Source organism: Maniola hyperantus, chromosome 10 (genome assembly GCF_902806685.2).
Source record: "Maniola hyperantus chromosome 10, iAphHyp1.2, whole genome shotgun sequence".
NCBI classification, from domain to species: Eukaryota; Metazoa; Arthropoda; class Insecta; order Lepidoptera; family Nymphalidae; genus Maniola; species Maniola hyperantus.
Genome location: NC_048545.1, coordinates 14,449,631 through 14,468,025, shown reverse-complemented (window position 1 = coordinate 14,468,025; position 18,395 = coordinate 14,449,631). Strand labels below are relative to the sequence as shown.

Below are 18,395 nucleotides of genomic sequence, written 5' to 3'. Positions count from 1 at the left end.
CAGGTACTTACTTCTTTCGTAAATATTCGGTGTTAAAATCGAAATATAATAATTCAGAGAATTATAACGGTGTCATCGCGTGGTCAACGACACACGCGTACCCGAACATTTTGTATTGTTATACGAGACAATGGTTTTGCTCGAGATGCAATTTGCAAATACAAGGAAATGAATATGAAATAAGGAGAATTTTTTCCTTACAGACGTTTTTCGTCTAGTTTCGTGCTTGTTTTGACGATTTAAGACTTTATTCGGCTTTGACAAATTAGGACTCTGCAAACCAAAGGCTTGATCACCCTTCGGCTGTAGAAGTGCTAGGTATAAAATATACAATTATTTATTTTGGATTGAGACATACTGACGTAGGAAGATGATTGTTATTTATTTATTTGGACGCGATGTTTTGCGCATATTTAGTACCTCCTCATTCAACTATATATTTGTCTAGACTCTTGATCATTATCTACCGCGCTGGTGTTAGTGAAAGACCTAGAATTTTTATGAAAAGTTGAATGTTATTGAAATACTTATTGAAAGAAATAAGTTTGATGAAGATTATAAGTGTTATGAAAAATGCTCGCAAGCATGTTATGTTAAATATTGATTAGGAGAGTACGCGTCGCGTTTGTTGATTTGTTTATTTATTTGTATTATGTGAAGAAGTAACTTGAAAGGAAGATGAAGACTAGGAGAGATTTATTTTGACTGTCCAGGAAATATGAATACCTGAGATGTTTACTTAATAATAGGTATTATTATGGGTTATGGAATAGAAACCTTATATTTACTGTTTTGCGACGATGCTACGACAGCAGCTGTATACTGATGATGAGGACGATTTGATAGGTCAAAGAATCTTTTGAAGTCGATTTGTGAAATCGATACCTCAACTTATACATATCTAATACCTATGATGCTATTTTGAGATTATTTTATTATGATGAGATTTTTCGAAACTTTTGTAAAAGTTAAATCCTTGACTTTGCACTTAATAGATAACGATTTTTCTATTTATAAGTAAAGTTGAAAGTATGCCCATACGAAGCAAGAGATAAGATAAATTGCACTTAAGCACAGGAAGTAACGATAAAAAAAATGTTTCCTTACATAATTTTAATTTTATTTAGCATTAGATTTTATTTTTGTGATTGTCATCATCTTTTCTCCTGATTCGATGTAGCGTCTAACATTTTTTTCTTTTAAGGGGAGGGGTAACCGCATACATTTTCAGGGGAGTTGTAATATGTACGAATTGTCAGTTTAAGTAACATAAAAATGCAACTCCTCAATATATCGAATTAGGTTGCCTGCACATCGGATTGAAAGAGAGGTGATGCAAAATTATGTAGGTTAGGTAGTTAAGCAATAAGATTTAAACAATAGTATGTAAGATTTCTTTATTAGTATTGTTAGTCCATAAGCAGAGAGTAGATCATAAGTCGGCTCTCAATAAACACCTTTCACCGTTGCCGCATTTAATTATTACCATACGGCCACAACATATCTCACCCCATCTATTACCACCTCGTCACTGTCGTGAAGGTAATTTAAAGCGACGCCAAGGATAAAGCTCTGTCGACATTCCGCGCTTCTCCCGCGCTGAGCGAGATGAATTATGACGAGGTGACGTTATCACAGTAAGCATAAAATAAGTCGCATTTATGCAGCTCTTCGAATATGCAACTTAAAATTCCCTTGAACCTTTCCTTAAAGTTTTCTTGCCGGGTCTTGACAGATACGACAGACAGACAGTCAGACAACAAAGTGATCGTATAAGGGTTCCTTTTTCTCTGGAGATACGGAACCCTAAAACAGTAAAACATAAGATGAGTAGGCATTATAATATTAGCAGGAAATAATAACAAGTAAGTAGAATATCCTCCATGGCGTTAACGCGCCTCAACTAACGAAGTCCGTAATGAAGTAGGATCCTAACGAAGCGCGGACTGCTCAGTGCTCAACTGGCTCGTGGCCAAGCAATTAGGCCTTCTGATTGTCATTCGGCCGTTTTATCTTAAAAATACTCTCAATTGAACGTATCATAGCTGCTTTTTTAGATTGCAACTTTTACTATCCATCTACCTAGTAGGTACCTAGGTACTAATAAATAAAGTTGAAGTGTCTGTCTGTAATTTTGAAATAACTATCTCATATTAAGCTCATTTTTATTTTTTATTTTATTTTCTTTATTGGGTTTACCAACAGCTTAGTCATTCACAAAAACAGTCACAAAAACAATTTTAACTATTTAAAATACATTCACAAAATGACAAGCTTATTATAGGCAACCACAGCATGCATAAACATATCATACATTTCCTAAAGCTAATTAACAAAATTAAATTAGATTACATAATAAATACAGATTAATGATTATTATTTACATACAAATATTTGTTGTATGTGTATACTTATTTATTTAATTATTTTTAATCGTCACTTCGTGTCGAACGTCATATGGTTATTTGTAGTGTACCATAACTGAATCAAACGTTTATAAAATTTTTGTCTGTCTGCCTGTCTGTTTGAATGGGCTAATCTTCGAATAGAATAGAATAGAATAGAATGTTTTTTTATTCATGTAAACTTTTTAAAAGTGCCTATGAATAGTCAGGTAGTTTTAATTTACCACTGGTTCTGAACGGCCGAACCTATTTTGTAGAAGATTAACCAAGGAGTAACTTAGGCTACTTTTTTAACTGACTTTCAAAAAAAGACGAATTGTGTTTTTCTAACTATATACATCTCCGAGATTACTGGACTGATTTGCGTAGTTTCCTTTTAAGTGATAGATAGGTGCGAGCAGTGGCGTGCAGGTCATAGAGGCATAAATGCACTGCTTACCCCAGTTGTAATAGCTCAATGCATATTTTTCATTATGCCCTGCCAGTAAACAGGTTCCTTCCTAACTAATGCATACCCTGGCTTCTAACCTTGTGCACGCCACTGTGTGCGAGGAGTGAACTAAGGTATAATAGTATATATATAATATAATATAATAGGAAATAAGGTAAGACCGTGGCGTGTGGAAGTCCCTACAAGATACCTATGTCCAGCAGTGAACGTCTATCGGTTGATGATGATAATGATGATGAAGATATAAAAGTTTATTTGAATTAAAAGTCTTTCTATAATAAAATAATTCACCACAAAGATCGTCCACGCACCAAGCATTTAGGTCACTATACTATCACATCGAATGAACAATAAAACATTATCGGTTACCACACAACAATGGCGGATCACAAAACGGACATCAGCTAATCTCGTTCAGCTCCAGTTGATTATGAAAGATGACGCATCCGTTTCTTTTATTCGGAAGCAAAAAAAGAAAAATCGGTCAAGAGTGAGTTGAGCTTGTATTATAATGGATTTTGAATAATATAAATGACTTAACTATGGACCTCATAAGAGAGCTCAGAGTCACTCAGCAGGCGAGAGAGCTATGTTTGGAGTTTCTCTACGTGATCAAATCAGAAATGAAGAAATCCGTAGGAGAACCAGAGCGAAGCTGAAGTGGCAATGGGCAGGGCACATAGTTCTAAAGAACTGATAGATGTTGAGGTCAGAAGCACAGGAAAGCGCAGCGTTGGAAGATCCCCTACTAAGTGAACAGACGACATCAAAAAAGTCGCAGTCGTTGGATTCAATCGGTGCAAGACCATGCGAGACAATGACGTGTGGAAGTCCCTATTATAAGAGACCTGCTGCGCGATTGCGGGAGAACGACAGCTACAATGTTACGATCGTTATCATCTCTGATTGGTTAACGCTCGCTCACTATTGGCGACAGTGCATTGTTGCAACAAGAATCGCACAAATTCAGCCAATCAGAACAGTTGAGATTGTAATAATAATTGATGCAGGTTTTAGACAATCGCCCTGCTGCTGCGCGATTGCGGGAGAATGACAGCTACAATGTCACGATCGCAATCATCTCTGATTGGTTAACGCTCGCTTACTATTGGCGACAATGCATTGTTGCAACAAGAATCGCACAAATTCAGCCAATCACAACAATTGAGATTGTAATAATGATTGATGCAGGTTTTAGACAATCGCCCTGCTGCTGCGCGATTGCGGGAGAATGACAACTACAATGACACGATCGCAATCATCTCTGATTGGTTAACGCTCGCTTACTATTGGCGACAATGCATTGTTGCAACAAGAATCGCACAAATTCAGCCAATCACAACAATTGAGATTGTAATAATGATTGATGCAGGTTTTAGACAATCGCCCTGCTGCTGCGCGATTGCGGGAGAATGACAACTAGAATGACACGATCGCAATCATCTCTGATTGGTTAACGCTCGCTTACTATTGGCGACAATGCATTGTTGCAACAAGAATCGCACAAATTCAGCCAATCAGAACAATTGAGATTGTAATAATGATTGATGCAGGTTTTAGACAATTGCCCCACTGTGTCCAGCTGTGGACGTCTATCGATTGACGATGATGATTGTGATGATGATATGCGAGCGCTGTTATATACGCAAACGATGTACGGGATAGTTTCCACTAGCAAGGTCCCGTTTTATCCTTTTTGTACGAAACCCTACAAAAGCTTTCCGATATAACATTTTTCCATTAATCAAAAAGGACACTAACGATGTTATTGGATATCTTTATGCCGGGTTTATAGCGGGTATTTAATTTGTACGAACTCGTATGTTGCTGCCAAATTACTTGCTACTAGCGGCTAGCCTCGTCGCTGGCTCTCGAATGCTCTCGTATTCGTACCCTTTAGGATGAGATAATGAATATTTGATATAATAGCCGTATTGGAAGCTTGTTGCTTGACTGGGAAATAAAAATAGCAGGAGTTTGGATGTGGTAGTTTTAAATTCAAATATTCTGAAAATCATTTTCACACCGTCGAGGAAACTAAATAAAATAGTAGAATCAGTACAAAAAATAAACCGAATTAAACTCTATCTAATTGTTAATTAAGATTTCCAATTTAAATTAAATTTTAAAATAAAAAAATATCATCTAACACCACTGTATCGAGGCAACGTGCCCAGAACGCTGGCTGCGTTACTTCGTTCAATAACCAGACTAATATACTGACTGAGGTAACTGCCAGCTCTCTGATCGCCCGTGGACTCTGTGAAACGGGATCCTCGCCCCACGAATATCCATATCCATACTAATAAGCGAAAGTGTGTCTGTCTGTCCGTCTGTCTGTCTTTCTCTCTGCTAGCTTTTCACTGCCCATCTCTTTAACCGAATTCGATGAAATGAGATACAGGGAAAGCTAATATCCCGAGGAAGGACATAGGTTATTTTTGATACCGGAAAACCAAAGAGTTCTTTACACCTTTATCACCTGTTATCTCCCAAAACCACCATGATTCAAACTTCATAGTCGCTGATCGTTCCTCCCTGTGTTGGAGACACTACGTAGAGAAACTTTCAGCTTTTATAAAATAACGAAGGTCTGGCACGCGCTGGCTCTCTCTATATGAAATATCGCCGCTCTTGCCATCTAAATCTATTAAATACCACATCTATCTGTTCTTTAATTTCCCCGGAACGGACGGGTTTACGTAAAGTAATTATTTTGGAATGACGCCAAATAATATAAAGCCGGGATCCATGAGGAGAGGTGCTCGCGGATTTGGCAGTGCATCCCGGGATAGGGTTTGTATCGTATAAATTAGTAATTTGTACTGCCAATGATGACATATGGATCTGAGACATGGTCGCTAACTATGGGCCTCATAAGAAAGCTCAGAGTCACTCAGCGGGCGATGGAGAGAGCTATGCTTGGAGTTTCTCTACGTGATCAAATCAGAAATGAGGAGATAGATAACCAGAATAACCAACATAGCTCGGCGGGTTGCGAAGCTGGAAGTGGCAATGGGCAGTGAACATTGTTCGAAAAACCGATAGAATTTGAGGTCCCAAGGTGCTAGAATGGGGAACAACCAATCACAAAATGTTTTTAAAAAAACATTCGAAATTCAATTCGAAAATAATATAGTTTCGTTTGTGATTTGTTCGTAACTCAAAATTGTTAATGCCCACTGAGATTTTTGTCTCTATCATTTGTATGGGATTCCATAACAGAGAGAGCCATATATACTAACTTCTTACATTTTGACACAAAATCGGTTTTCGACAAGTGCGAATATAAAATATTCTGCCACTAGATCCAATTTAAATCCAGGCCCGACAAACGAGAAGTAGGAACAGGGGGGGGGGGGGGGGGGGTGAGTCATCAATAAATAATATAAAGTTGAATAATAGGTACAGTACGCGGCAGAAAGTAATGTACATCGGCCTTTAGAATGACATTTTGGCTTTGTAGAACGTTGTCTCTGTCACTCATACCTATATGGCATTTTTTAGGTCTCAACGACAGAGACAACGCTCTACAAATCTGCTATCTCCTTCTAAAGGTCAATGCACATTACTTTCTGCCGCGTACTTGTATTTTGATTGCTAAGTTTGCCGCATCCATTGGCCGAGCTAACTATTACAAATCGATGTTGAATGAGTATTGATAAACAGTTTTTGATATCATTTCAGAATCGTAATAGAATAACGTATTTTATTTTCGTATATTTCTATGAAAATAGTGGAGAAATGTTGTGGAAAAATTGCCACAATAGATTAAGAGGCCGTACGCTGTAGCGCTCTAACGAGTTTCAGCTCGAGTTTTAAATGTGTGCGTGTACCTCACAATGGCACCGTAATCTGCACTCACACATAGACATGGCATACTTACCTTAGGTCGGACAGGCCTATATTGATACTTTGCGTAGTCGATCCCAAAAATTCTAAGCTCTTATAGAACACAATTTTGGATCTTTAGTATGTTTTTATTTTATTTTTTTGTTAGATTTATTTATTTTGTATTAAGATGTGTAATAACTTACACAGTTACTTACACATAGGTAAACACCTATAAGAATGCATATTATAAATGCGAAAGTGTTTTTGTTAGTTGGTTTATTAGTTTGCTGGTTTGTCCTTCAATCACAAAACAACAGATTGGCGTAATTTTTTGCATGGATATACCTAGTTAAAGTGACAGTGATCTGGAGAGTAACATAAATTTTATCTCGGAAAACCAAAAAGTTTGGATGGGATAATTAAAAACGTAAATCCACGCGGATGACGTCGCGGGCATCAAACTGCGATGAACAATGGAAGGAACCCGATTACTAACTAATGTTTATGACATTGGTCAATAGAGTAATCTGGTTATCTCGGGTATACCATTGTTATTTTCATAAAGAAGCTCTCAGGCACGTAATATTACCGTGTCTTAGGTGTGCAATTGTCTTTTGTACAGGTGCTAAGCTTTAGGTAAATAAAATTTGCACGTGCTGAATTCTTGCAGGGACATTTATTGTTTGAATTTGCTTCTAACCGACTTTTCAACCGATCGACAATGGCCCGATTACTACCTAAAATATTATATTACAAAAGACTTGATGATTAGGTAGGTACCTACTATTATAAGTAAACTAATATTTGGTCGTATTCAAACTGTGATGTTTTTGTTACATATTCTTTTTTCTTGTTAGTACAAGAAAAAAGAATATAAGTGTTGACCGGCCTAGACTTTTCACGCTTTCTTTTAGCCAATTTTGATGAGTACCTACAGAGATGAAAAATTAGTTGAAGAATGCTATTCTATGATATATAATATAATATATTCTATGATCGATAGTTTTTGAGAACTGTTGGGGTCCGCTGGTAATTAGGGTTCCGTACCCGAAGGGTGCCAATGGGATCTTATTACTAAGAGTCCGCTGTCCTTCCGTCTCACCATCCATCCGTCCGTCCGTCTGTCTATCAGCGGGCTGTATCTCAAGAACCGTAGTAGGTAGAGAGTTAAATTTGCACAGGATGTGTATTTTATTGCCGCTATAACAACAAATTCATACTAATATTATAAATGCAAAAGTGTGTCTGTCTGTCTGTCTGCTAGCTTTTCACGGCTCAAACGGTCAACCGATTTTGACGAAATTTAGTAGAGATAGCTAATATCCCGGGGAAGGACAAATGCTATTTTTTTATCCCGGAAAATTGAAGAGTTCCCACAGGATTTTAAAAACCTAAATCAACGCGGACGAAGTCGCGGTCATCGTCTAGTACGTAATAAGAATTTAAAATGCCCGCCTTGAAAAAAAAGTGTCATTTCTTATAGAATGGTATAGAATTCTTTATGTGTCAGTCCGACTCGCACTTGACCCAAGTGCGCAAGGTCTTGCACATTTTTAGTATTGGGCCCAATGTCTCTGACTGATAGTTCTTGAGAGCCATTTAGGTAATCATGAACTCAAAAGTGTGAGAAACAATACTACATAATTCAATAGATGTAACGTAAATAGTAGGTGAGTAGGTCCATTCCAACCGCACTGTCGATAGTGAAAATGTTTAGTGCAAAATAAAATCTCGCGCGTAGTGATATGGCGTAAACTAGCTTGCAAGCACTCGACCAAAAATGTGCCTAAGTATTAGAAGGTAAGTAGGATCGTACGAGCTGCCGATAAAAGGTTTACAGCAAAATAAGCTTCCGCGCGTAGTGACACAGGTATTACTATTGGTTCGAGGTCTCTTTTGTTTTCTACACTGTAAAGCCTTTTTTAGGGTTCCGTACCTCGAAAGGAATAACGGAACCCTTATAAGACCACTTTGTTGTCTGTCTGTCTATCTGTCTATCTGTCTGTCGGTCTGTCAAGAAACCTACAGGGTACTTCCCGTTGACCTAGAATCAAGACATTTGGCAGGTAGGTAGGTCTTATAGCAGACATTCGGGAAAAAATCTGAAAACCATGATTTTTATGGTTACATCACACAAAAAAATTAAATTGTGGTCATGATTAATAATTAGTAATTTCAATTTTCGAAGTAAGATATCTAAAGGAGTATCATATAAAAAGACTTCACCTGTGCATTCTAAAATAGATTTTTATTTATTTTTATGCATCAAAGCTTTTGAATTATCGTGCAAAATGTCGAAAAAATATCACTGTAGTATGGAACTCTCGGTGCGTGAGTCTGACTCGCACTGGTCCGGTTTTTGATTCTAATTTTCCTTTAGTTGTAAATCGATTGTTATACTATGACATTTCGCTTCGGGAAAACAACTATTAAAATTTCAGCGTGTATATTTTAATAGTTTTAACTATATTTGGGCATAATTTTCGACATAAATTATATTTTTACTATATAACTAGCTGATGCCGGCGACTTTGTCCACGTGGAATTAAGTTTTTTTAAAATCCCGTGGGAAATCTTTGATTTTCCAGGATAAAAATTAGCCTACGTCACTCTCCAGGTCTTTATCTGTACCCAAGCAAAAACTCACGTCAATCCATTGCACTGTTGCGATGTGATTGAAGGACAAACCAATAAACCAACAAACAAACACACTTTCGCATTACTGATAGGTACAGTGTCCCTGAGAGGTATCGATCGAGTTTTTCGGAAATCTAAAAATGGGGAATCTCAATTTTTAGGTTCTTTTTATTCGGACGTTATTGTATTTCGACACTCGATTTCTAGCAATGTTGGTATGAATTAATGATAATCTCATACTAAGCACACTGAATACGGATTCCTTATTTATCAAGTAAGCATTGCTAACAACTACAATATAAGTCGGGTAAAAATAGAAACAGCATGAATTAATTGAATAACAAATAAAAACCGTATTATATGGATACCAAGTACCAACGTCATATAAACAAAACAGTAAACTTTATGGTTTTGTTAGCAGTAGGTACCTGGATGATATCGCGAACAATAGAATAAGTAAAGTAGTTGCATTGTTGTTTAGTTTTGAATAGAGTAAGCTGCGTAGGCCCTTCTGGTCACTACAGCGTCATCGGGGAGGCTGGGAAAGGGGGAGGAGCATGTTTGATACTAAAGTTAAAATCTAGACTAAGTTAGTTATAAACTGCGTATCATTAAAGGAACCAGATTACTGGCAAAGGATTACTACACTGATCCTCACAACAATATGGTAATCTTGGTTCGGAAACATCATTGTGGTTTTGATATACACTCTCAGGTATATCATTGTTTAGATGCAGTTTGCAAATACAATAAAATATGTCATAAATTAAACTGGTACGCACCTCATTTATAGTACCTTTCCTTATATTAAACATAAATTTAACACTTATAATGTACCTTAATTTTATACCTATATAATGTACTTTATAATTAACTAGCTGATGCCCGCGACTTCGTCCGCGTGGATTCAGGTTTTAAAAAATCCCGAAGGAACTTTTCCGGGATAAAAAGTAGCCTATGTTACTTTCCAGGTCTTTAACTATACCCATGCAAAAATCACATCAATCCGTTGCTCCGTTGCGACGTGATTGAATGACAAACCAACAAAACAACAAACAAACACACTTTCGCATTTCTAATAAGGATAGTGGATAAAAAGTAGCCTATGTCACTCTCCCTCTTTAACCATACCCAAAAATATCAATCCGTTGCTTCGATGCGATATGATTGAAGGACAAACCAACAAACAAACAAATCAATCAACAAACAAACACACTTTCGCATTTATAATAACGGTAGTGATATATTTTTTATTCTATCTATATATTTTTGTTAAGTGCTTATTTTTATGATATTATTATTTATCTCTATATCAATAAAGGTCTGCGTGGAATTTTCTATATGCTTTAAAAAATAATCAAAACTAATTTTAATTTAATTCAAAACTTCACTTGAAAAAATATGCACTGAATTGAAAACCTCTTTTTGATATAATTAAATTAAATAGAACTTCTAGTATGATATTTTAATATAGTCATACCAAAAAAAAAACCAAAATAATATATACCAATTGTATCAAAAACTTATCATCTGTTCAGTATTGATCGGATCTATGTTCATCAAACTGAGTCGGTCGCGCTATGTATTGTTAACAACAGTAATTTACACAAGCTTTGCATGTGTGCGTGAGACTGCGCCCGACAACAACACGTCCTCCCTCGAAGAGCGCTGAGCTCGGTATGCCAGTCGTACTGTCTGCTGCACCATTTTATATGTAAATTTTAAGATACTTTGATATTTTTTTTCGGTCATATAAATAGTTTCTAGAATTCTATTTAGTTACAATTTACGCTAAGTGAATACCGAACTTTCGTGCTATATTTTTTATTATTAGTTAAATTGCGACAATTTAAAGATATCCGGGTTATTCTAACGCTTACATTTTCATAAATCGTGCGTACGGTTTTGATTTTTTTATCTACTAATTTTGTATACAACGTATAACAACTAAATCCAGGATTATAATTTTGAGAGTGTGTTCATAATATTGGTATTTTTTTTAAGTCGCTTTCTACAATTTTTTGCTATTAAATATGTGGCCGAAGTTCCACTCAAACGCGCGAAATCAGTAAAACGCCTTCTGCAAGAATTAAGATTTGAATTATAATTTTAAAAAAAAATAATGTTTTGTTACCTGTAGTCTATTAAGAAGGGATTGATCTATGATATTTTACCTTTTTTTTTATTAGAATCGTTATATCTGAAGCTTCAATAGTTCCCAAAAAATCGAAAATCGGGCATGTGGCCTCTTAACGTTATGGTCATTTTTGTTATGTCTCGGGGGTGATTTTCTGCGTATCACTACTTACTACTCATATTATAAATGCGAAATTAGTGTGATTTTATGTTGGTTTGTTCTTCAATCACGTTGCAACGTAGTAACGGATCAATGTGATTTTTGCATGAATACAGTTAAAGACCTGAACCGTGATATAGACTACTTTAACCCCGGAAAATCAAAGAATTCCCACAATTCCAATTTTTGAGGTTAGCGTTTTCAAACTTAGGTACACCCCGGTTTGACTTTATAGTATTATGTGCTCTAAGAGTATAAAATTAAATAAAAAAACATTTTACCCTTTAAAAGTTCCGACAAATTCATATTGTACACGTTGTAGACTGCAGAGCAAGGTACCAGTGTAATTAGATCCCCCGTAGCATGTCCAATTTAGGTTCCCAGCGCATCCGGATCCAAATATACGCGCTGAAGGGGTCCAATTTGCGCTGGTCGCCTACCGTAAAGTCGCAATTAGCACCTGTGTTTCACAAGTTTGCAACGCATTACTATGGTGACCATATTAAAGGTGTTCCAAAATTGGACATTGAATTTTAAAGTACAATGGCCACATTGGCCCTTCTTGCGGTCACTTTCGAAACGGGTTAAAATTGATTCAAAAACATTTTCCCCTTTAAATAGTTCCAACAAATTCATATTGTACACGTTGTAGACTGCAGAGCAAGTTACCAGTGTAATTAGATCCTCCGTAGCACGTCCAATTTAGGTTTCCAGTGCATCCGGATACAAATATACGCGGTGAAGGGGTCCAATTTGCGCTGGTCGCCTACCGTAAAGTCGTAATTAGCACCTGTGTTTCACAAGTTTGCAACGCATTACTATGGTGACCATATTAAAGGTGTTCCAAAATTGGACATTGAATTTTAAAGTACAATGGCCACATTGGCCCTTCTTGCGGTCACTTTCGAAACGGGTTAAAATTAATTCAAAAACATTTTCCCCTTTAAATAGTTCCAACAAATTAATATTTTACACGTTGTAGACTGCAGAGCAATTAACCAGTGTAATTAGATCCCCCGTAGCACGTCCAATTTAGGTTCCCAGTGCATCCGGATCCAAATATACGCGCTGAAGGGGTCCAATTTGCGCTGGTCGCCTACCGTAAAGTCGTAATTAGCACCTGTGTTTCACAAGTTTGCAACGCATTACTATGGTGACCATATTAAAGGTATTCCAAAATTGGACATTGACTTTTAAAGGACAACGGGCAAATTAGCCCTTCTTGCAGTCACTTTCGAAACCTTTTACCCGAATTGTATAAAAGCTGCTTGTTCACAAGTGGACACGGTTTAGAACGCGACACTCAATTCATTTTTCAGGTTGGGAGATATCATCATCATGATCAACCCATCGCCGGCTCACTACAGAGAACGGGTCTCCGCTCAGAGTGAGAAGGGTTTTGGCCATAGTCTACCACGCAGGCCATGTGCGGATTGGTAGACTTCATACACCTTCGAGAACATTATGGAGAACTCTCAGGCATCCAGGTTTCCTCACGATGGTTTCCTCCACCGTTAAAGCAAGTGATGTTTAATTAATTAAAACGTACATAACTCCGAAAAGTTAGAGGTGCGTGTCCGGGATCGAACTCCCGTCCTCCGATTAGAAGGCGGACGTCCTAACCACTGGGCTATCACAGATACGTCCTAGCTACTAGGCTATCACAGCTTTCCAAAACATTGATGGAGTATTTTTTTGAAACTGTCCTAGGGAAATAGACACATTTGGTCACCTCAGACATAACTTCCGTGTTTCCCCAACTTGGAACACAAAGGTTTCTGTGCGAGGCGCTAAAGTAACACTGCTATAGAGTCCTAGAGTCGAGCCTTGTTCCGTTTTCTTTAATGGAAAATGCTTTATTGGTGTTTATGAATTAACTAGCTGATGCCCGCGACTTCGGCCGCGTGTATTAAGGTTTTTTTAAAAATCACGTGGGAACTCTTTGATTTTCCGGGATAAAAAGTAGCCTATGTCACTCTCTAGGTCTTTATCTATACCCATGCAAAATATCACGTCGATCCGTTGCGACGTGATTGAAGGACAAACCAACAAACCAACAAACAAACACACTTTCCCATTTATAATAAGGGTACTGACGAGCAATGGCTTGAGAGCTGAAAATAATGAAAATGGCTTCTTTATGGATTGGTGGAAATAGTGATTAAGATTGAGCTTTTTACTAAAAGCTTTTTATTAGTTTGACTTGTTCGTATAATAATTATAGTCATTCCCTCGAAACGCTAGCCAAGTTCGGATTGGCAGATTTCACATTATCTTCGAGAACATTATGAATTCTCAGGCAAGTAGGTTTTTTTACGACTTTGCGGAATTATTATGTGCGTTATGAATGAAATATTATGCCGGAAATACAAATATTTAGTAGCAAAATATTATAGCGTTTAAACTTGCCTAAATGATTTCCATTATAAGTGTCAGCAGCACTGACTAAATCACTGTTTATATTTATTACGGGTAGATGATGTATTATTCCCCTTCTATTAACAATAATAAAACAGTCTGATATCTCCTGACATCACAAAATGTAGGATTTTGTCGAAGTAATCTGAAATGGTGCTGACATTATAGTCAGGTCTCTAGTCAATGCAATTGCCTGTATTACGGTGACGGGGCCAGCGATGGAGATCAGCAGGAACTGTCGGGAGATGATCTGCGGACCTCCCCCCCCCCTCCACCTCCCCCTCCCCCTCCCCCCCAACAGCGATCCATATGGGTCGCAACGCGTGCGGCTCGCAAGCGCAGCGAGCTGAGTCCCTTAGAAAAAGGACCCCGGATGGGTTTGAACCTAGTCGGGCTAACGTCGATTGAATACGTGAAAGCCGTAACAATCTATACTTATAATAACAAAATTATGTTTGTATCACTTTAAGGTTAGTGTATAAATTATGTTTCATTAACGAACTACGAGTATGTGCGCTCGGTATATGGCTGACAAAATTCCTCTGCAAATTGCGGACCGTCAGTGTACAGCGCGCAGTAATTAATGACTTCTAGCTAACTTTTAATGAGTGTCATGTAGCAGTGACTAGTGCTGTACGACTATAACGTATGTGTAGTGAGTTCTGTGCTTTTAGCTATTCAATTTTGACGACCTCCCTGGTGCAGTGGTCCTTCTAAGAAACATAAATAAAAATAGTACGTTTCGTAGTGTATTTGAACATACGACCTCTTGAATATCCACCCATTCTCTCAACCGATGAGTTTATAGTGTAACCATTGTTATGGTTAGTCGATTTTCTTTTTATTTCATTTTCCCGAACCACACGTAGGTCAATTTGCGCAAAGTCTCTCAATGTCCGTTTGATCGCAGGTACATCCGGCCTTCTTTGGCAGCCAGGACACCGTGAAATTGACTCTGTCGATTGTCTGACGTGAAAAACTTGTTTGCTGTTCGATAGAAACTTTACCTGGCTTTTACTGTTTATAAAATTGTAAACATGTATGGAAGCGGTGATAGAGTCTGCCTTCTAATCAGGAGGTTGGGGGTACAATCACGGGCACACACCTCTGACTTTTTGAAGTTTGGATATTTTAGTCAATTTTTATTCTGTCGTCATCAACCAATAGGTACTTAGACCTCCGCTGCTGGACATAAATGTCTCTTGTAGGGTCTCCAACACGTTACGTTCTTTCGCCATATGAATCCAGCGGGTTCCTGCGACTCGTTTGATGTCGTCTGTCCACCTAGAGGTCTGCCAACGCTGCGTTTTCCGACGTGAGGTCGCCATTAAATATGTAACACTTAATTGCAAAGATTGTAAGGAGAAACTTTCCAATATTTAGCAGTATTTTAGTCGAGGAAAGATTTCATAATGTTTAATAAAAAAACGGTTGTTAAAAAGTATACTTTATTCATGATTCTGTATAAATAAAACCAACTGAACACATTTTTCAATATAAAATGTTTCAGAAATAAAATTTCATGTTAATCTTTAAAAATAAAAATAAGACTAGAGGTGTCCTATTTTTTACCTTTCCTATAAATACGGTGCTTATTATTATACGCTAGAGGCGAAGTTTAGATAAAGAGGCGAAGGATAAAACTGCACGGTTACTTCCATATTTTTCTTAGTTTAATTTATTTAATGCCAGAGAATTCAGCATAGAATATGGTAGGTATAGAAGTTACATTTATTGACGTTGTTCTAGAACATTCTAGAGATATTATGCTATTTTTGCTGATTAAAAGTGTTCGACTGCGATTACACCAGTAAGTTTTACTCGCGTAAGTAGCTTACGTAATTAATTTGTAAGAAATTTACTCATGTAAATGCATTTATAACAGTGTTTACATTGGTGTCGTAATATTTTAATGTAATAATAACGCGTACCTACATACCACGATTAATTTTTGTTTGTATTTATTGATATTTCAACCCAATTGCACGGGTCGTGGTCACGGCGGGACTGCGGTGCTGCGAGAGATGTAGTTCGAGCTGTCAAGGGCAGTAGCGAACTACCCTCTTTCTTGTTCTTTTCGCTGGAACTTCACGAGCTGTCCGGCAAACACTTACAACGTCACTATTAACTTGGGTTGAAATATCGACAAAAAAACAACAAAAATTAATCGTGGTATGTACCCGTTATCTACATTAAAAATATGTCGTTAAACCACGAAAGGTGCCGTAAGTTGCAGAACTTACAAATGTAATCGTGGCCTTATTATTATAAGCCTATTTACCAGACCAGCCCAAACAGACACATCTGTATGATACAACGTGTATCATGTCATATGCAGCGTCCACCTTTCCACTACTAAAGAAGCAGGAAAAGCAAGCAATATACACCACTAACACAGTACACCACACAAACCTATCTAAAACACTTCCGGAATCTACATCTCATAAGGATGAGTGTCGTAGTTTATTCTTAAATGCTCATATTCGAATTTTATTAGGTACTAAAATATTTTTAACTTGATTAGAGTGATTCTCTACAATAACCAAGCCAGTCGCGTCTATAACCAATGGGACACTGCCGTGGTATAGACAAGATAAACTTAGAATGCTTTGCTTCAACGCAATTCCCATCTTCATCTCTCTTAAATCCTTCCCCACAATCACTCGCACCATCGTCTTCTAAAGTTCCGTTTTCTTGCAATTTTCCATGATATTTTGGTTCTATTAACTCAACGTCTTCTTTCGGATTACTCGCATTTGAAAATTCAGGAACACTTTTCTCAATTATATTTTTACCTATAATTTCATTAGAGTTTTCTATATTTACTCTAGTTTTACTGTAATCATTCCTCAATTTATCAAACACATACGTTTTGTACATTTCTAGTACATGACTGACTGCTTTAACTAACATACTTGTGCTTTTTTCTGGTAGTTTATTCGCAAGTTTTTTGTCATCATCAACAGTTTTGTACGAGAATAGTTCCTTCACGAGTACGTCGGCTAAAATTTCGCTCCACGACGTAGTTTGAGTTGCATTTCTGGAATCCCTTTCGTGCAGATTCTGTAGTTTCCGTAATATAACCGCCTGTCGCTCAAAGTCTTCGCGGTAGCTCGTATTCTCGATGTAGAAGCAATTTGTTTCACTTATAAAAATGAGAGCACTGTATAATAATGTAAGAACGGTATTCATTACTTTTCCTTTATTTCTCCAACGATACGCAAGAGGGATACACAATAGAACTAACGAACGGTGAGGTTCAACTTTTGCAGATAATATTGATAAGAGGTACAGTTATGGAGTACAGTCGCGTTGAAAATAAATAAAAGAATTATTTGACGATTAAAAATTCGTGAAGTGACTATAACATTTTACATTACAATTTTATTAGTCAAATATGCTTAGAAATGGGCTGAGTTTGTACTATTTATGGTCATTTTTGTAACATCTAATAATTATAATTTAGTAACTACAGGCGCAGCAGTCGGTCGCCTTTATCATTAAAGATGTATAATAATTCAGAGTTTTCTTAAAACTTTTCAAATTAATAAATTAGAAACTGATATTTGGCCGAGAAGAAAGAAAAATTAAAACGAACGACTTGACTCGAGCTATTAATATTTCAGTAATATTTATTGGTCGCTACTCTATCCTTGGCCTTATGCAGCACTTGACGGAGAAAATTTATACTCCATATTATTAGACAAAAATTTGTCAAGTGCGAGTTGGACTTGCACACGAAAGGTTCCGTACCATCGTACAAGAAATGACACTTTTTAATTTATTTTCGAACATTTTGAAATTTTTATTAATCTTGTTATAGCGGTAATAGGAAATACATATTTTGTAAAAATTTCAACACTCCCTATCAATACCTATCGACGATGTGTTTGTGTATGTATGTATACAAGAGATACAGCCCGCTGACAGACAGACGGATGTACGGACTGATAGCTGAGGTACACATAATTTTTAGGGTTGGCACCCTTCGCGTACGGTACCCTAAAAAGCATGGCAAGTCGCCAAGTAGCCCGTAGGTGTAAGACCGTCAGTTGTAATGTACATTCGTGTAACATTATACGTGACGTCACCACATAAAGACGTTGCCAAGTTTTTACTAGCTGTTTAACCCGTGTTTTATTTCCATGGAATTCCAGTGTTCTCCTTCGCGAACGTAATAACCGTATAGCTGTTGAAATTTATATAAAGTGGCGGAAATTAGTTTTTCTTGGCAGCACTGTTGCACGATTAGGTTGCGTTGCGCTATTTCATACAGGAACTACTTTGTTTATTCGGAAGGGGAATAGTCAAATAATTGCAAGTGCAATGTTTTGTATAAACGCTCCTTCCTTTC

At 37.1% G+C, this 18,395-nt stretch overlaps 2 protein-coding genes across 2 annotated transcripts in view; both read right to left on the bottom strand.

The window, feature by feature from the left end:
• Positions 1 to 18,395, bottom strand: part of LOC117985911 (WD repeat-containing protein 44) — a 296,876-nt gene that overhangs the window by 134,720 nt on the left and 143,761 nt on the right. The gene's annotated exons all lie outside the window — the stretch shown is intronic.
• Positions 15,479 to 17,293, bottom strand: LOC117985851 (uncharacterized). The gene has a single exon (XM_034972641.2). The coding sequence runs from the start codon at positions 17,231 to 17,233 to the stop codon at positions 16,562 to 16,564; it is 672 nt and encodes a 223-aa protein (XP_034828532.1). The 5' UTR covers positions 17,234 to 17,293; the 3' UTR covers positions 15,479 to 16,561.

Excerpts from the sequence above, each read along its gene's own strand:
- LOC117985851 (XM_034972641.2), bottom strand. The coding sequence starts at position 17,233 with ATGAATACCGTTCTTACATTATTATACAGTGCTCTCATTTTTATAAGT.